A 21,111-nucleotide genomic window follows, 5' to 3' on the forward strand; every position below is an offset into this window, starting at 1 on the left:
TTAAATTTTTTGACATAGGGTGCAGGCAGATTACGGGCCTCACATAGCTGCTGCCAGGCCCCTAATCTGCCATGGGCCCCTATATACCGCCTCCTCATGCTGCTGCCAAGTCTAGAGTCTGTCATGGGTCCCTGTACGGCCTCCCATTGCTGCTGTCTCCATCGCCACACTCTGCTGCCATGTGCCACTTTCAGGTCTCTTCACACTGCTGGTGTGTTAAATTTTTTGACATAGGGTGCAGGCAGATTACGGGCCTCACATAGCTGCTGCCAGGCCCCTAATCTGCCATGGGCCCCTATATACCGCCTCCTCATGCTGCTGCCAAGTCCAGAGTCTCTCATGGGTCCCTGTACGGCCTCCCATTGCTGCTGTCTCCATCGCCACACTCTGCTGCCATGTGCCACTTTCAGGTCTCTTCACACTGCTGGTGTGTTTAATTTTTTGACATAGGGTGCAGGCAGATTACGGGCCTCACATAGCTGCTGCCAGGCCCCTAATCTGCCATGGGCCCCTATATACCGCCTCCTCATGCTGCTGCCAAGTCCAGAGTCTCTCATGGGTCCCTGTACGGCCTCCCATTGCTGCTGTCTCCATCGCCACACTCTGCTGCCATGTGCCACTTTCAGGTCTCTTCACACTGCTGGTGTGTTAAATTTTTTGACATAGGGTGCAGGCAGATTACGGGCCTCACATAGCTGCTGCCAGGCCCCTAATCTGCCATGGGCCCCTATATACCGCCTCCTCATGCTGCTGCCAAGTCTAGAGTCTGTCATGGGTCCCTGTACGGCCTCCCATTGCTGCTGTCTCCATCGCCACACTCTGCCATGTGCCACTTTCAGGTCTCTTCACACTGCTGGTGTGTTTAATTTTTTGACATAGGGTGCAGGCAGATTACGGGCCTCACATAGCTGCTGCCAGGCCCCTAATCTGCCATGGGCCCCTATATACCGCCTCCTCATGCTGCTGCCAAGTCCAGAGTCTCTCATGGGTCCCTGTACGGCCTCCCATTGCTGCTGTCTCCATCGCCACACTCTGCTGCCATGTGCCACTTTCAGGTCTCTTCACACTGCTGGTGTGTTAAATTTTTTGACATAGGGTGCTGGCAGATTACGGGCCTCCCATTGCTGCTGCCAGACATGTAATCTGCCATGGGCCCCCGTACCGACTCCTCATGCTGTGACGTTGCAACAAGGTGTAATTCAACCCTACATATGTTAGACCGCCTTTACGAACAGCTAAAGGCCATCACAGATTTCCTGATGTTAAAAGCGGATAAAGGTACTCCCTGTGTAACTTAGATGTCAGCCATTGTCAGCTCATGTGTGACACCTGCGCTTGCTCAGGCCCTTTGAGGAGGCCACGCTATTCGTGAGTCGGCAGGACTATGGGATGAATGAGGTCAAATCGGCCATGGGCCCCCGTACCGCCTGTTCACGCTGATGCTGGTCCCACAGTGTGACCTGGGTCCCTGTACGGCCTCCCATTGCTTCCACTCTGCCATGTGCCACTTTGAAATCTCCTCACACTCCTGCGGTTGTCCATTTTGTCATAGGTTGCTGGCAGATTACAGGCCTTCCATAGGTGCCACCAAGCCCCATATCGGCCATGGGCCCCCGTACCGCCTGGTCACGCTGCTGCTGGGCCCACAGTGTGACCTGGGTCCCTGTACCGCCTCCCATTGCTCCCACTCTGCCATGTGCCACTTTCAGGTCTCCTCACGCTCCTGCTGGTTTCCATTTTGTCATAGGTTGCTGTATGGCCTCCCATTGCTGCTGCCTCCACCGCCACACTGTGGCTCCAAACACTGGTTTTGGCCCCGTGACTGGCCAAAGGAGTGAAGTGTGCAGTGATTCTAAGATCGACGGCACTCATCTGCATGTCATACTGACAGACAGTATTATTTCTCTTCCCCAGCAGACTCCAAGGGCATTTAAATTAAAGGTACAGTGTTCTGCACTAATATTAAGTCTCTCTGAAGCCTAGAAACACCCTTTTTTAAGTTAAATTCACAGCGAATTTATTCGACTCGAATCGAATATTGTCCACGAATTCGCCGAATCAGTCGAATCGAATTTTTCATTTCTTCGCTCATCTCTAGTTATAGCGTCTACAAACTATGGTATAGATACTGCAATTTACGCCATTTTTTTTCCTATACAGCGCTGCGCTAGTTTAACGGACAATTGCACGGTCATGCAATACGGTACATAAATGAAATTTACATCCTTTTTTTGCCACAAATTGAGCTTTCTTTTGGTGGTATTTGATCGCCTGTGCGGTTTTTATTTTTTGCGCTATAAAAAAAAAAGGCTGACAATTTTGAGGAAAAAAAAACAATATTTTGGACTTTTTGCTATAAAACATGTCCAGTAAAAAAAAATTAAAAAATCAAATTTAGTCATAAATTTCTGCCAAAATGCATTCTGCGACATGTCTTTGCTAAAAAAAAAACCTCAATACGTGTAAATTAATTGGTTTACGTGAAAGTTATAGCGTTTACAAATGGCGGGAAAGATACTGGGATTTTTAGGTTTTTTTATACTAATAATGGCGGCGATCAGCGACTTATGGTGGCGATCAGCGACTTATGGCGGGACTGCGGCAGACATTCTGACATTGGGGGGTACTGACTTGGGGTCACTGACATCCCCAGTGACACCAATACAGTGATCAGTGCAAAAAAAAACCCACTGACACTGTACTAATGGCACTGGGGAGGAAGGGGTTAAGTTTATTATTCAGGGAAAGGGTTAACTGTGTGAGGGGGAGTGTTTTACTAGGGGGCGGGGGTGTGCACTACAGGGAACACCGCTGATCGGGACAGATAAACTCTTATGTCCCGATCAGCGTGTCAGGAGCTGTCAGGGAACTGACAGAAAGCACAGCTACTGCAGCTGTGCTCTCTGTCAGCGATTGCCGCCGATCGCCGGAACATAGCCGGTAACGACCGGCTGTGACCCGGCGACTGACATCCGCGGCTGTGATCAGTGGGACAGGTAGGGCAGCAGCGCGCCTCGCGCGCGCCTCCTACCTGTTTTCAAAACACTCGTTTTAAAACGTGCTTTTGCCCAGCCGTGCCGCCCTGCCGCCGTATTTCTACAGTGGCTGGGCGGCATGTGGTTAAGCTTAGCTAGGTTTTGACCAGACTTCCACTTTAAAATGTAAACTGCATCACTTTGTTAACATCAATAACTGAATATTCACTACTAAAATGACCCACTATCAGTTTAGCATGGAATCAGGGAAAATATTATGCTGGCCATAAGCATAACACATTCTGGCAATTTCAGGCAACCTACCATGAACAGCTGAAATAGGGATTGTAGATTGTTTTCATCACTTCTTCTAAAACTGAAACCTGCTTCAAAGTGGTTATAATTGCTAGAAAATGACTGCGTGTGCCAGGATTAAAGCACTGTCAGAATATTTAATACTTTTATGTGTAGTAGAGACAGTAGATATATATGACACATTTCACAGTATTTCCATTTAATGATTTATTACTGTAAAGGCCAGAATCAATTATATGTGAGCATTCCTGATTCAGTACAAGAATGTAAACATACTTTTTTTGCCCATAAAAATAAAAGTGGAATGTACCAGCAAGTAGTTTAACATGCTAACGATTACATGTAAGACATCCTGTGCCTCTCATGTCTTAAATATTTTCCTGTGCTGTTTTAACTTCTGCGTAAAATGGAAGAGCCCCTGGTTCCCAGAGGTAGAAATAATTGGATATGTGAAATATTGTTTTTTAAATTCAAAGACCTAAATCAGTATAGTTAAAAAAAATCTACATTTCACATTTAAATATTATGCAAGTCTCTGTTTATACTAGGAAATATCCCAGCATTGCTTAACCATGTGTGTTTTGTAAACAGGTAGGGGGCGCGCGCGAGGCGCGCCGCCGCCCTACCTGTCCCGCCGATCACAGCCGCGGATGTCAGTCGCCGGGTCACAGCCGGTCCTTACCGGCTATCTACCGGCGATCGGCGGCAATCGCTGACAGAGAGCACAGCTGCAGTAGCTGTGCTTTCTGTCAGTTCCCTGACAGCTCGAGGACAAGCTGATCGGGACAGTAGAGTTTCACTCTCCCGATCAGCCGTGTTCCCATCCAGCACACACCCCCGCCCCCTAGTAAAACACTCCCCTCACACAGATAACCCTTCCCTGCAAAATAAACTTAACCCCTTCCTCCCCAGTGCCATTAGTACAGTGTCAGTGTTTTTTTTTTGCACTGATCACTGTATTGGTGTCACTGGGGATGTCAGTGACCCCAAGTCAGTACCCCCCCAATGTCAGAATGTCCGCCGCAGTCCCGCCATAAGTCGCTCATCGCCGCCATAAGTCCCTGATTGCCACCATAAGTCGCTGATCGCCGCCATAAGTCGCTGATCGCCGCCATTATTAGTATAAAAAAAAACTAAAAATCCCAGTATCTTTCCCGCCATTTGTAAACGCTATAACTTTCACGTAAACCAATTAATTTACACGTATTGTTTTTTTTTTAGCAAAGACATGTCGTAGAATGCATTTTGACAAAAATGTATGACTAAGTTTGATTTTTACATTTTTTTTTACTGGACATGTTTTATAGCAAAAAGTCCAAAATATTTTTTTTTTTCCTCAAAATTGTCAGCCTTTTTTTTATAGCGCAAAAAATAAAAAACGCACAGGCGATCAAATACCACCGAAAGAAAGCTCTATTTGTGTGAAAAAAAAGGACATAAATTTCATCTATGTACTGTATTGCATGACCGCGCAATTGTCCGTTAAACTAGCGCAGCGCTGTATAGCAAAAAATGACGTAAATTGCAGTATCTATATCATAGTTTGTAGATGCTATAACGTTCACAAAAAGCAATCAATATACACTTTTTTGGATTTTTTTTTACCAAAAACATGGAGCAGAATATATTTTGGCCTAAATTTATAACTAATTTTGAGTTTACTTTATATTTTTTATAGCTGAAAGTAAAAAATATCGTTTTTCTTCAAAATTGTTGGTATTTTTTGTTTATTGCGTGAAAAATAAAAAGCTTACAGGTGATCAAATACCACCGAAAGAAAGCTCTATTTGTGTGAAAAAAAGGACGTAAATTTTGTTTGGGTCCAGCGTTGCATGACCGCGTAGTTATCAGTTTAATTAGTGCAGCGCCGAGTAGCAAAAAGAGGCGTGGTCATTAAGGGGGGTAAATCCTCAGGAGGGCAAGGGGTTAATATTCATATACATTTACCTTAAAATTATATTTTGTAAAGCATAAATGTACAGTCATGGCCAAAAATATTGACATCCCTACATTTTTGTCAGCTAATGTACCACTTTGCTCAGAAAATTGTTGCAATTACAAATGTTTAGGCATTCTCATGTTTATTTCTTTTGTTTGTATTGGTCTGACACAAAAAAGTAGAGAAAAATAATGGATTTTTACCTAATTTGTCTTTTTTATTGTGTTAAATGTACTATTTTCAGGCAAATGTTTTCAAATGGTGTAATGTACAGCGCTGAGCGAACTATTGGCGCTTTATAAATACTGTATAATAATAATAATAATAATAATAATAAAATGGTCATTTAAAATGATGAAACTTATGATTGATTGCTTATCATTTGATGTATGGCCATCATAAAACAGAATGCAAGACTACAAAGTATAGTTAGAATTCATATCATACGGAAACACTGATCACCTGCTCTGAAGACTCAGTAGCTCAGTAAGCGTCACGTACTTAAAATATATGACTGTCTTCAAAGTTTATTCAAAATAATAATAATAATAATCGTAACTATATTGCTAATTATTGTTTTGTTTTGCTTGTTTCCGGCAGTATAACTTCAGTGTGATCTTTGATACCAGCCACCTGTCTGGAGATGATGATATTCTTCAGTTCCTGGTCACTGCACAAAGGTATATAAATCGCTACCTGAAATAATAATATCCCTTCTACTTCCAGTGTTTTGGAGTTCATAAATTACTCAATGCAACCTTTCTGATGCTTTATTCTTCCTTCATTAATGGATGATCACTACTTCTGTTCTTTATTTTAAGAATGCAACTGTAATTTACTTACAGGAAACTATTATAAGAAAGCAGTACACTGTATAGGAAACACTATTAAAAGAAGCCGGTTATTTATACAAGGTCGTGTATAATCACAAGAGGTTGAAATAATTGTCCCTTTTTTATTTAAGATAATCATTTCTATCTTATGAATAAATTACAAATATATCTCCATACCAGGGGCGGACTGACCATTTGGAAACTCGGGCACTGCCCGAGGGCCCGGGGTCAGTAGGGGGCCCCATTTGATGCCTCTGGTACCTTTTTCATAGGCTTTTTTGAGTTTGGACAAGGACACAGGGGCCCCATAATCCCCTATTGCCCGGGGGCCCCATGAGTTGTTAGTCCGCCCCTGCCCTTTCTGCTCGATTGACTCATCCTCATCACCAGTCTTGGTTTTAATTTTCATATATATACTGCAGCTAGAAATTAATGTTAAAGTGTTACTAAACCCACAACAGCAAAATCGGTCTGTATGTGCATTAAGCATGCTTGTTATACTCTCAGTGGAACCTAAGGGGTTAATCATTCGCACTGTGTAAAAAGGATGTTTGATTCTTTCTTCTCTGATCCTCCCTTCTTCTACTGTCTCCAATCCATCTCCTGATAGAACAGGGCTTTGGGGGCAAGCTGCACATGCTCAGTTTGGTGTGTATTGCTAGAGGTTTTTTTTTTTACTTAGGAGAGTGCATGTGATCAGCACAGGGCCAGAAAGGGGGTCAGGGGTCCTGCAGCCTCATAGGGGAGAATGAAAACTCCTTCTACAAGCTTTAACCAGTGCTGTGCTGGACACTGATAGAAATCACAAGACTTCTCTAACTGCTGATGAGAAAAGGTATTTAGAAGATTATATTTACAAAAATAATAGCATTTCCATGTTCTGTTTACAGTGAAAGACCAGATATAGTGAATGCAGGGTCCGGGGTTTAGTACTTATCTAAAAATGGCAAATCACAAATACACCAACAAACTACAACTAGTGCAATTTTGTTGTTTTTTTAGTGCAATCAAAACATGAAATTAAAGGATTTGTTCAACCTTTCTAACATGTTACACTTGTATTCAAGGTGTAACATGTAACCAGGGGCGGACTGACCATTTGGAAACTCAGGCACTGCCCGAGGGCCCGAGGTCAGTAGGGGACCCCATGAGATGCCCCTGGTATCTTTTTCATAGGCTTTTTGGAGTTTGGGCAAGGACACAGGGGCCCCGTGATCCCCTATTGCCCGGGGGGTCAGTAGGGGGCCCCATGAGATGCCCCTGGTACCTTTTTCATAGGCTTTTTTGAGTTTGGGCAAGGACACAGGGGCCCCATGAGTTGTCAGTCCACCCCTGCATGTAAATTGTTAGCACTGCAGCTGCTCCCACCCAACTCTCCCCCCAGAGTCCCCGCTGTGACAGCACACCAGGGATCTTCTTTCCATGATCATTCATTGACAGAATTCTGTGAATTAAAAACTACAAGTCCCGACAGCCTTTGCAGCTATGGGCTTGTAGTTCTCAATGAAGCACTGCGGTAGTTTGTTCTCTCTTCCTGTTTGTGTATATCTGCCTGCTCATATGAGATACGAGTACACGGATATACAGACAGGTCTGCAGAAGTCCTGCATGGCACCCGTGATCTGTTGACCGCGGGTGCAATGCTTTCTAGGCTACTATGCACGTTTTTTTATTTATTCATTCTTTTTTTTTTTACAAAGGTGAACTTATCCATTACAGTACAGTTACTGTCAGGGGCGGACTGACCATTTGGAAACTCGGTCACTGCCTGAGGGCCCGGGGTCAGTAGCGGGCCCCATGAGATGCCCCTGGTACCTTTTTCATAGGCGTTTTTGAGTTTGGGCAAGGACACAGGGGCCCCATGATCCCCTATTGCCCGTGGGCCCCATGAGTTGTCAGTCCGCCCCTGGTTACTGTCAATGTTACTCATATGTCATCTGGCAAAGCAAGGCGATTTCTACACTCTAATTTCAGGTTCCATATGCAGGGAATGTTGTTTTAACTTTTTAAAATTAATTTAAATATTAATTAATCCAGTCCCATACGGGTTTATTTACTAGAGCTGGTTCACTCAGAATCTCGTGCACTTCCGCATGGAAACCAGTCAGCTTCCAGGTTTTATTGCTAAAGCTTCATTGAACAAGCTGAGATTAGAACAAATGCATGAAAGTATAAAAAATACAGTGAGTGCTCCAATGGTCAGCAGCTGAACACTCAAGGAAAACACATAAAAGTCCAAAAAAATATATATATAAAGAAAATGCAGCGCTGTGTGATGTTACTATATTGCGGGCAGATATAAATAATAAATGAAACCAAAGCAAATGAATAAATGAATAAATAAATCAATAAATAAATCACAGTCCAGTAATGGTGCTCACTGATTCTGTCAGGGCAGGAGCTGGGAAACGGACAGGCAGGCCTAATATCAATGTAACGCACAGGCTGACGACAACCACCACCCACAGACCGAAGTCCCTCAGGGCGCGGAGTCTATGTCCCAGGCTGCCCTTCACCAGGGCCCCTGATGGTGGGGATGGACTTGACGCAGCCAGGAACCAGGTCGCGGCCCCCCCGCTGCGGTAATGGCCGCCGCCAATGGCGTGTAGCTAGTGGTAAAGACAATAGAGTAGTCAGACAGGCCGGGTCAACAACAACGAGACAAAAACGGTACAGGACAGCAGACGAGAATCACAGGTCACGAGCCAGGTTCAGCAACGGAGGGTCAGATCAAAGGAGAACACACAGAATGGTCAGGTCACAAGCCGAGTCAGATTACAGGAGAGTCACGAGAGTCAGAACAGAGTAACAGCAACACAAAGACACAAGACACAAGTGCAAAGAGCATGTGCGGAACACAGGCTTATATGTCATCAGCCACACCCCTCTGGGGGATGGACCTCAGAGACCTGAAGGCATAAAAGATTCCCACCATGCTCTGCAGAGATCCAAGATGGATGTCAGCACATGCAGTAACATAACCTCTGGTAAAAAGGTAGGACCTTGACAGATTCCCAGTGCAAAAGTTAGAAATGCGCACTAACCAGAAACGTATTAATAATACGCATGTGTATATGATATCATGGAGATTCCCCTCTCTTTTCTGGTCTGGTAATGGGCAGGAGCTGGAGATAGTAGAGATGAAGCGCCTTCACGTGGCGAAATGGGAATCAGCGAGCACCATTACTGGACTTTGATTTATTTATTGATTTATTTATTCATTTATTCATTTGCTTTGGTTTCATTTATTATTTATATCTGCCTGAAATATAGTAACATCACACAGCGCTGCATTTTCTTTATATATAAACTGAGATTAGAAGCTGATTGGCTACCATGCACAGGTGCAAGAGATTCTGCGTGAACCAGCTTTAGTAAAGTTCCTCCATATGGTCATCATTTTGGTTCATATACCCCCTGGAGGTATAGATACCCCTGGTTCAGAACCCTTGATATAACTGTTTTCTTTGTTATCACGCAGAAGGTTCAAATCAAAAACGTTTAGGAAATGCAAAAAACCCTTTTCAGAATGATAGTAACTCAAAGGGACACAGAGGGATAGCTACAGAACCCTTAGAGTCATGTCAGTTGTAGGGTCTCATCCACAAGTCTTTTGTATCAGAAGAATGAAAGAGGCAGGCCTGGGTTTCTGTATCACTATTCTGTGTTTGCCTGTTGCTGCTGATTCCTGTGATAATCACACCAGAGACTCAGTAAATTGGTAAAGTTTATGGTGAACCATGTAAGGGCTGAAAGAGAATTATTATTGGAATTTCTAAAATTTTCAGTAGTCCCCAGAGCAGGAGTAGAAGAGCAATCTTCCAATGAGGCCCTTGTCCTGGAGACAGCTGTTTTAAAGGAGAATTCTCCCACTTTGCAGTGGTTTGCTTTCACTTCCTTTTCCATATCCATGATAGGAAGTGAAGGAAAATCTCCCCAATAAGAAACAGTCAGCAAAACTAACGGGGGGTTTAACAACTCCCTACTAAAAATGAAGAAAAAAATATATTTTTTAATGTATCAAAGCATTGCTTTCTATTAAATCACACACCATCTAGACTTAGATACTGATGTGGTGTTTTTTTTATTGAGAGACAACTGTTGCAAAAATGAAAATGTTATAATTCATTGTAAGCAGTGATGAGAAGATATGTAGTAATTCTATAATATACACTACTACTCCATTCAGAGTATATTTACCTTCATTCTGCCATGTCTGTCTGAATCTCTAATTTCAGGGTGACAGATTTCTTTGTAGCCTATACTATATGGATGGCTTACGTTGGTGACCACTTCTAATCTTCTCCCTTAGAGGTGCTTTCCTTCCTCATTGCACTTCATGTGCAATTACACTGAATCCATTAAAATATGATGCTACAGATTTGCTGTCCCTCTGTAAATACTTAGAAAGAACATTAAAGTGGTTCTAAAGGCTGAAAGTTCTGTGTGCAGCTCCCAACCAGCCCCCTCTTATACGTACCTGAGCCTGATCTCGATCCAGTGATGTGCACAAGAGCAGATGTTCTCCTGGCTCTCTCTCTCCTTATTTGCTCAGAGACAGCAGCATTAGCCATTGGATCTTGCTTCTGTCAATCACAGTCAGTGTTGAGGGAGGGGGGCAGGGCTGAGCTCCACCCTGTATGTCAATGAACACAAGGTGCAGAGCTCAGGAGCTAGCATGCAAGTTTGCCCCATAACAAACGGTTTTCTCTGGGGGCACTCAGCAGGGGGGAGGTGCCAGGAGCATCGGCCTGGGGCTCAATAAGAGGAGGACCGTTGCTCAAAGCAGGCAAGTATAACGTGTTTGTTATTTTTAAACCATAAAACATATGCCTTTAACCATCTTCCGCCCGCCATATAGTACAATGACGGGCGCAAGGTGGTTCTCTTGTTCTGATAGGACGTCATATGACGTCCTACCATTCTTACTGCGCATGCGCGGCTCAGGGAGCGTGCAGCGCGGCGATCGCCCTCGGACACAGCGGATCACGGAAAGAGCCGAAGATGTCGGCTCGGTCATGTGATCAGCTGTGTCCAATCACAGCTGATCACATGTAAACACGGAAATGCCAGTTATCGGCATTTCTTTCCTCTCGAGCTGTCACGCTGACAGAGGAGAGGAGAGCCAGTAATCGGCTTTCCGCGGAGGGGACATGTACACTGATCATTAGGGCACTGATGATCAGTGTGCCCTGATGATCAATGTGGCCCCAGAAGTGCCACCTGTCAGTGCTCATCAGTGCCTCGTGCCTGTGCCCATCAGTGTCACGTGCCGGTGCCCATCAGTGCCACATCAATGCCACATATCAGTGCCCATCTGAGCTGCCTTTCAATGTCACCCATCAGTGCCAGTCAGTGCCACCTATCAATACCAATCAGTGCCACCTATCAGTGCTGCCAATCAGTGCCACCTATCAGTGCCAGTCAGTGTCGCCTATCAGTGTGCATCAGTGCCAGTCAGTGCCACCTAACAGTGCCAGTCAGTGCCACCTAACAGTGCCAATCAGTGCCGCCTATCAGTGCCACGTATCAGTGTCATGTATCAGTGTCATGTATCAGTCCTGCCAATCAGTGCCCATCAGTGATGCCTGTCAATGCCCATCAGTGCAATCTACCAGTGCCTCCTTATCAGTGCCACCTATCAGTGTCCATCAGTGCAGCCTATCAGTGCCCATCACTGCAGCCTCATTAGCGCACATCAGTGAAGGAGAAAAATCACTTATTTACAAAATTGTATAACAAAAACTAAGAAAAAATGATTTTTTTTCAAAATTTTCAGTGGTTTTTGGTTTGTTTAAGAAAAAATAAAAATCCCAGAGGTGATTAAATACCACCAAAAGAAAAATCTATCTGTCTCAAAAAAATTATGAAAATTTCATATGGGTACAGTGTTGCATGACCGAGCAATTGTCATTAAAAGTGTGACAGCGCTGAAAGCTGTAAATTGGCCTGGGCAGGAAGGGGGTATAAGTGCCCTGTAGGCAGGAAGGGGGTATAAGTGTCCTGTAGGCAGGAAGGAGGTAGAAGTGCCCGGTAGGCAGGAAGGGGGTAGAAGTGTCCTGTAGGCAGGAAGGGGGTAGAAGTGTCCTGTAGGCAGGAAGGGGGTAGAAGTGTCCTGTAGGCAGGAAGGGGGTAGAAGTGCCCTGTAGGCAGGAAGAGGGTAGAAGTGCCCTGTGGGCAGGAAGGGGGTAGAAGTGCCCTGTAGGCAGGAAGGGGGTAGAAGTGCCCTGTAGGCAGGAAGGGGGTAGAAGTGCCCTGTAGGCAGGAAGGGGGTAGAAGTGCCCGGTAGGCAGGAAGGGGGTAGAAGTGCCCTGTAGGCAGGAAGGGGGTAGAAGTGCCCTGTAGGCAGGAAGGGGGTAGAAGTGCCCTGTAGGCAGGAAGGGGGTAGAAGTGCCCGGTAGGCAGGAAGGGGGTAGAAGTGTCCGGTAGGCAGGAAGGGGGTAGAAGTGTCCTGTAGGCAGGAAGGGGGTAGAAGTGCCCTGTAGGCAGGAAGGGGGTAGAAGTGTCCTGTAGGCAGGAAGGGGGTAGAAGTGCCCTGTAGGCAGGAAGGGGGTAGAAGTGCCCTGTAGGCAGGAAGGGGGTAGAAGTGCCCGGTAGGCTAGTGGTTAATATCACTTTAACCTGTATGAGGGACTACCGCAGAGTAGAAAAAAGTCAACAATGGAAAACCAAATATGTTATTGTTATGATCAATAAAAATGATCACACTGCCTGCAATCTGCAGGAAAAGGAAACAATCAGAACATTCCTGGTATCAAGTGTCAATTTGCAATATTGTATAAATATTGATAGATGAGAATACCTATAAAAATTTGTATTTTTAACAAATATATAAATATGCAAAATTCAGATGTAATAGAGTGGAGCAGTCTTTCTCAACCAGGGGTCTGGGGTGGTACCTCCAGAAGTTTCTAGGAGTTCCTTGAGTGTTGAGCAATGGCAAATTGATATCCTGCTTACACTGACCACCAATGCAAGGGGGCACTGCTACACTGACCACCAATGCAAGGGGGCACTGCTACACTGACCACCAATGCAAGGGGGCACTGCTACACTGACCACCAATGCAAGGGGGCACTGCTACACTGACCACCAATGCAAGGGGGCACTGCTACACTGACCACCAATGCAAGGGGGCACTGCTACACTGACCACCAATGCAAGGGGGCACTGCTACACTGACCACCAATGCAAGGGAGCACTGCTAAACTGACCACCAATGCAAGGGGGCACTGTTACACTGACCACCTATATTAGGTGGACACCACAATTTTTACTATCTACATTTTTTATTAATATTCAATAATATTACTGTTTTGCAGAGCAAAAAATGATCTACCCAGTTTGTCAAATATGTTAGTATATTATTTATTCCTATATTGAAGGAGTCCTATAATTTAGTGATCATGCTCCAAAAGTACACAGAACATGGAAATGCAATTATTTTAGTAAATATAAACTGATAAATACCTTTTGTCATCAGTAGTTAGAGCAGTCTTGTGACTCCTATCAGTATCCAGTAGAGCACTGGTTAAAGCTAGTAGGAGGAGTTTTCTCTAGGATGCAGAACCTCTGACCTCTGTCTGGACAGTGCTGATTGGCCCTGTGCTGATCACATGCACTCTCCCAAGAACAATAAAAACCTCTCTAGCAATACACCAAACTGAGCATGTGCAGTGTCTACACACGATATGTCTTATCAGGAGATAAGAGAGGGACATTAGAAGAAGGGGAGAATCAGAGAAGACAGGATCAAACATCCATTTTACACAATGCAGAGGATTAACCCCTTAGGTTCCATAGTGAGTTTAACAGACATGCTTCACTGTATATACAGACTGATTATAATGGTGTAGGTTTAGTAACACTTTAACTGGAGAAACTGCTGTCTTCATCAAGAGGATGGCAAGTGGAAACCTAACTAAGCTTAAATCTTCTCCTACCTCATTCTAAGCCTATTCTAACTCCCCTATAAAATGAAAGATGTATATACTTACCTATTCTGAAGTAGCTCCGGTCCAGTCACATGATCACGTACCAGCGCTGGCTTCAGTGTAGAGAGGGGCAGATGACAATGGATGCCCCATACTTAGGCTATGAGTGACATAATCACCCGCACTCTGCAGCCATTGTCAGTGACCTCTCCTCTTCTCTGAAGCTGGCTGCTGGAGAGATCATGTGACCGGACCAGAACGCCCTCGGAATAGGTAAGATGCGGTACCTCCCATCGTGGAGTCATCCATTCCAGGCTTCATTCTATCCATAGCTGGAGGGACCTCTGGTGTATATGACACAAATGCGCATTTAAATTGCGCCTCTGGTGAGTGTGCAATTTACTCATTTTTCCTGCACGACGCTGGTTTATAATTTGTCACTGGGATCTAATCAAGTCACTTTCTTCTCAGTTCATCCGTGGTTTTTTCACCACTAGATATTTATTGGACTATCATTTATATTGTGCATCATATAATTAGTGAAGTGAAGGAGTGCGATATAAATGGTATTACTGTATTTGTATTTTTGTTGAAAACTATATTCACACACCATGTGGTCTACATCATTTGATATAATTTACATAACTCTGAACCATTTTTTACCGATATTTTTATTGGTGCACTTATATACATCATTTCTAGCGCTGCACTATTTATGTTTATGACATATCACATATAGTTTGGCACACAGTTAACCCTTTGATTGCCCCAGATGTTAACTCCTTTCTGCCCAGTGTTATTAGTACAGTGTTAGTGCATCACTGTATTAGTGTCACTGTTCATGTCAGTGTCAGTTAGCCAGTGTCAGAATGCCTGCCATACTATCACAGTCCCGCTAGTTGCTGACTGCCATTACTAGTATAAAAAACAAAATTCAGTATACATACCATCATTTGTAGATGGTATCATTTTCACGCATACCAATTAATATACACTGTGACGGGAGTGACTTTTGGGGGTGGGGGGACCTCTGTATCATCTCCCCAAATCATTATGTTTAACCCACCCTGTGCCTGTTTAGGGGTACAGGGTGTGAATGTCCCAGTATTGTGCATTTGTGTGTTGTCCTTTGTCTTTGTTCTCAGCCATGTGGCTGTCCATTGTTTGTTTGCCATGTGCTACCCCCCATTGTGCTGTGTCTTCCTGTCCAGCCAACTATTATGGGATGCATGTGTCCCTGTATTGTCCCTGCCATGTGGTTGCCTATTGTTTTATGCCATGTGCTTCATCCCATTGTTCTGTGTCTTGGTTGGATGGGGAGGGGTGATGATGTGATTCCTGTTCCTGGTTGTGTTTCCCCGCCCTGTGTATATATCCTGTGTTTTGTGTTAAAATAAAAGAAGTTGGCTTCCTGTGTTAAGAAGAGCTGGGTGCTGTCTATTTCCTGAGGGATTTCAAGGGTGTGGTCCGTGGATGGTGTTCGGACAGGGGAAGCTGTGGTATAACAGAGAAACTCAGTGCGGTCTGGGTTCCGGCTCCGTTACATACGCCTATTAGGATTTTTTTTTCTTTACCAAAGATGTAGCAGAATACATTTTGGCCTAAACTTATAAAGAAATGTTGTTATTTTTAAAAACATTGTATGGAATGTGTTTTGTAGCAAAAAGTAAAAAATATTGTTTTTTCTCAAAATGTTTGGTCGTTTTAAATTTTTAGTGCAAAAAAATAAAAAACCCAGTAGTGATCAAATACCACCAAAAGAGCTCTATTTGTGTGAAAAAAAAAAATGATATACATTTCATTTGTGTACAGTGCTGCATGACCGCATGATTGTCAGTGCCATATAGCAAACATTGACCTGGTCATGAAGGGGGGGGGGGGGTGGTAAATCTTCTGGAGGGCAAGTGGTTAAGCTTTAATATTTCAAGCAGCTGTCCATAGGCAAAAAAATGAAGAGTAAGCTGCTTCTATTTATACATGTATTAGATGGGTGTGCTTGATATGGAAAGCTGCTTAATGACATTTAATAGTTCGTTGATTATATTTTGTCCACAGCGGAAACATTGAGCGGGCAGAGTCCTTGCATGACAACACCCTCATTCTGGCAGTGCCTCTAAGGCACGAAGTGGACTCATCAGTTACAGGGTAAGCCACCAACTGTCATCCTATAGCAATACAAAGGAAGTGTACAATCTTCAGTGGAAAATCACATTCTTTTTATGTTTATATATCAAACTTTCCGGCACAAGCTTTCATCTAGCCATTGGTTCCCAGACTGTAAAAACAGGATATATTGCTGTTATCGTTAGTTTTGTGTTCACATCTCTTTCCAGTATTAATAAAAGACATTATCAGCTTTCATCTTCACATCTGCCGGTGTTCACTTCTAATTTGCCATACAGTTATTAGCAGATTAGCAACAATGAAAAAAAAAGACATTGACTTCCTGAATTTCTCTTTTGTTAAAATGTTAAGTCTGTCAACGTTGGAGACACTGTCACTTTGCCTGTTCAGAGTATTGTCACAAGCAGGGGCGGACTGACCATTTGGAAACTCGGGCACTGCCCAAGGGCCCGGGGTCAGTAGGGGGCCCCACGAGATGCCCCTGTCAAAAAACGCTCTTGTTCAATAACTACTGGTGAAGGTAGAACTGGCCTCCCGATTATGTGACCACTGGGACAGCCAATTATAGTGTTCACATGATTGCTGATCCTTCCCAACCCCCACCCCCGGGTGTACAGACTCTATTAAAGAGCTGATGCCCCTTTAGTAAATGAGCACCACTGTCCAGGGGCGGACTGACAACTTATGGGGCCCCACGGCAATAGGGGATCATGGGGCCCCTGTGTCCTTGCCCAAACTCAAAAAAGCCTATGAAAAAGGTACCAGGGGCATCTCATGGGGCCCCCTACTGACCCCGGGTCCTCGGGCAGTGCCCGAGTTTCCAAATGGTCAGTCTGCCCCTGAACCAGCATGATCTTGTTTCACATATAGGCAAGCGGTGGGTAGAAATATTATGAGTTTAGTACATGAGTAGTGTGTGTATGTATGCAAATGTGTGCGTGTGTGTGTGTGTATATATATATATATGTACACAGACACACACACACACACACACACACACACACACACTGTATTGCCAAAAGAATTGGGACACCCTATAAATCATTGGATTCAGGTGTTCCAATCACCTCCAAGGCCACAGGTGTATAAAATCAAGCATATAAGCATGCAGACGCTTCTACAAACATTGGTGAAAGAACGGGTCGCTCTCAGGAGCTCAGTGAATCAAGAATGGTACCTTGATAGGGTTACCAAACTCAAAAAAGCCTATGAAAAAGGTACCAGGGGCATCTCATGGGGCCCCCTACTGACCCCGGGCCCTTGGGCAGTGCCCGAGTTTCCAAATGGTCAGTCCGCCCCTGCCACTGTCTTTTCTATGATCTCTTTTATCTGAACCTTAGAGGTCTATGTATAAACTGTTCATTTTGCAGATGTGACAAATATCCACATATTTAGGATGGCAATTGCTGTACTTTCTCTATTATGTGTGACCCAGGGGCGGACTTACCATTTGGAAACTCGGGGACTGCCTGAGGGCCCGGGGTCAGTAGGGGGCCCCATGAGATGCCCCTGGTACCTTTTTCATAGGCTTTTTTGAGTTTAGCAAGGACACAGGGGCCCCATGATCTCCTATTGCCCGGGGGCCCCATAAGTTGTCAGTCTGCCCCTGGTCACAAGATGAAAAGGAAAAAGGAACAGAGGGGGAACGCTAGCAAAGTGGGTCAGGGAGGTCCTTTGCAAAAACACTGTCCATGAAAGGTTAAGGTGAAATGTTTCTTTAAGTCATTTCTCCTTAAAGCAGCAAAAAAAAAGTTACCTCGGCTCATGTGTACTAAAGGTGGAGCTCCCCACTATTGGCTGCAGTGTCTTGGAGGGGGTGCAACACAAATGGAGGATGTTCTGTTCTGGCTGAAATGTTTTTGGTGCCATATAAAGGATGAAGATGTGTCTCTACATACAATTTATAATGTATTTTAAATGGGTATTTGAACATGTCAGTCCATAGTTTGTTAAGTCTGTATGCTTATAAAAAGTCCACATTAAAGGAAAAAAGGAGCCCTCCAAAGTCAATATCCCACTCTGACGGTCAGGGCAGGTCTTCAATCTTGGCAATCTGAGCATGTACAGGTGAAACTCGAAAAATTAGAATATTATGCAAAAGTTCATTTATTTCAGTGCTGCAACTTAAAAGGTGAAACTCATTTTGAGATAGACTCATTACATGCAAAGCAAGATAGTTCAAGCCGTGATTTGTCATCATTGTGATGATTATGGTTTACAGCTCATGAAAACCCCAAATCCACAATCTCAGAAAATGAGAATATTCCATGCAATCAATAAAACAAGGATTGTGCACAGAACAATATCGGACCTCTGAAAAGTAGAAGCATGCATATGTACTCAGTACTTGGTTTGGGCCCCTTTTGCAGCAATTACTGCCTCAATGCGGCGTGGCATGGAAGCTATCACCCTGTGGCACTGCTGAGGTGTTATGGAAGACCAGGATGCTTCAATAGCAGCCTTCAGCTCTTCTGCATTGTTCGGTCTCATGCCTCTCATCTTTCTCTTGGCAATGCCCCATAGATTCTCTATGTTCAGGTCAGGTGAGTTTGCTGGCCAATCAAGCACAGTAATCCCACGGTCATTGAACCAGGTTTTGGTGCTTTTGGCAGTGTGGGCAGGTGCCAAGTCCTGCTGGAAAATGAAGTCAGCATCCCCATAAAGCTCGTCTGCGGAAGGAAGCATGAAGTGCTCCAAAATCTCCTGGTAGACGGCTGCGTTGACCCTGGACTTAATGAAGCACAGTGGACCAACACCAGCAGATGACATGGCTCCCCAAATCAACACAGACTGTGGAAACTTCACACTGGACTTCAAGCATCTTGCAGTGTGTGCCTCTCCATTCTTCCTCCATACTCGGGGTCCTTGTGCCTCTCCATTCTTCCTCCATACTCTGGGTCCTTGTGTCTCTCTATTCTTCCTCCATATGCGGGGTCCTTGTGCCTCTCTATTCTTCCTCCATACTCCGGGTCCTTGTGCCTCTCCATTCTTCCTCCATACTCGGGGTCCTTGGGCCTCTCCATTCTTCCTCCATACTCGGGGTCCTTGGGCCTCTCCATTCTCCCTCCATACTCGGGGTCCTTTTGCCTCTCCATTCTTCCTCCATACTCGGGGTCCTTGGGCCTCTCCATTCTTCCTCCATACTCTGGGTCCTTGGTTTCCAAATGAGATGCAAAAGTTGCTCTCATCAGAAAAGTGGACTTTGGACCACTGAGCAACAGACCAGGTCTGTTTTTCTTTAGCCCAGGTAAGACGCTTCTGATGTTGTTTGTTGTTCAGGAGTGGCTTGAGGAATACGACATTTGAAGCCCATGTCCAGGATCCGTCTGTGTGTGGTGGCTCTTTATTTACTGACTCCAACCTCAGTCCACTTCTTGTGAAAGTCCCCAACACTTTTGAATAATCTTTTCCTGACAATCCTCTCCAGGCTGCGGTCATCCCTGCTGCTTGTGCACCTTTTTCTTCCACAGTTTTCCCTTCCACATAACTTTCTATTAATGTGCTTTGATACAGCACTTTGGGAACATCCAACTTCTTTTGCAATTACCTTTTGAGGCTTTCCCTCCTTATGGAGGGTGTCAATGATGGTGTCAGGTCAGCAGTCTTTTCCATGATTGTGATTCCTACTGAACCAGACTGAGAGACCATTTAAAGGCTCAGGAACCCTTTACAGGTGTTATGGCCTAATTAGCTGATTAGAGTGGGACACTTTGAGCCGAGAATATTCCACCTTTTCACAATATTCTAATTTTTTGAGATTGTGGATTTGGGGTTTTCATGAGCTGTAAGCCATAATCATCACAATGATGACAAATCACGGCTTGAACTATCTTGCTTTGCATGTAATGAGTCTATCTCATATATTAGTTTCACCTTTTAAGTTGTATCACTGAATTAAATGAACTTTTGCACCATGTTCTAATTTTTCGAGTTTCACCTGTATAAGTAGCCACCACTAATGACCTCAACGTCTCGCACTGGATCAGCCTTGCTACTTTTTTCATTTCGGGGAACCAGTGCTACAAAACAAAATTTAGAAGAGCACCAGCCTAGTGCATTACCATAGGACTCTTTTTAATGTATAAATAAAATTAAATGCCAAACTACTCACAAAAATCCAAGGTAAAGTGCATATAGTAATTTGGAATCTATTTGTATCTGTTCATGAAATATTTCTAGGTTGGTGCGCGTTCTTATGTTTTGTTTGTTAACTCTGAACTCTATAATCTCCAATCATTTTTGAAAGAACAAATCCAGCATGGTTATGTAATTTGAAGATGCTGTACGGAACCTAATTTGTTGATTATTTTTACAGGACCGTGTCTCCTTCCTCCTTTGTGTATGGTGATACAATTGATGCTTCTAACTTCATCCAGCTTCAAGATATGGAATGTGACTTCCAACCTCTTAACTTCACATTTCAGGTGTGGTCACTTTTATGGTTCACAGATGTGATTTAGAAAAGGAAAGAGAATAAAAAGGATACATGTATGGAAATGGTTTATTTCTTTCAGGAGGTCTTTCCACAGCTTCATCCAACAGTTCATTCAACACAAAATTTTAAAACCTGAAAGCTATCAACATATGGCTAGTACAGCTATGTAAGAGAGTCCAAATACACTAATAATGGGGGGTTTATTTGTGCTAAGAATAGGCACTAAGGATGAGAGGACCTGACACAAGAATTTACATTTGCAAAGAAGACCCTCAGAAAAGTTGGTGTCAATACATTTTAAGGCTAAGTTCACATCTCCGCGTTCCTGTGGGCCACGTTTTGAGCGGGCACGAGAGCCCATTCATTTGAATGGACTCCCATGCCCCGGGACATGCAAGGAAGAAGTCCTTGCACTTCTTCAAAAAATGCAGACCTCACGGGAACCTCGATTCCCACTATGGATGCGATTTCCAGCCTGCGGGTCCGCATTCCTATGTGCAGGTGGTGCGGCTGCACGGATTTTTTGTGTGGATCCGCAGCGGCACCACCAGCAAAG

General features: G+C 44.2%; 1 protein-coding gene across 1 annotated transcript in view; it reads left to right on the forward strand.

The window, feature by feature from the left end:
• The window catches only part of ITGA9 (integrin subunit alpha 9), a 694,926-nt gene that overhangs the window by 574,371 nt on the left and 99,444 nt on the right, over positions 1-21,111 (forward strand). The window contains exons 20-22 of the mRNA XM_089682391.1: positions 5,830-5,909; positions 16,052-16,141; positions 20,436-20,544. Of these exons, the coding sequence (XP_089538517.1) occupies positions 5,830-5,909; positions 16,052-16,141; positions 20,436-20,544 (279 nt within the window). The remainder of the gene's footprint in view (positions 1-5,829; positions 5,910-16,051; positions 16,142-20,435; positions 20,545-21,111) is intronic.

Source organism: Staurois parvus, unplaced genomic scaffold, assembly GCF_062004578.1.
Source record: "Staurois parvus isolate SC_StPar_1 unplaced genomic scaffold, SC_StPar_1.0 ptg000288l, whole genome shotgun sequence".
Classification (NCBI taxonomy): domain Eukaryota; kingdom Metazoa; phylum Chordata; class Amphibia; order Anura; family Ranidae; genus Staurois; species Staurois parvus.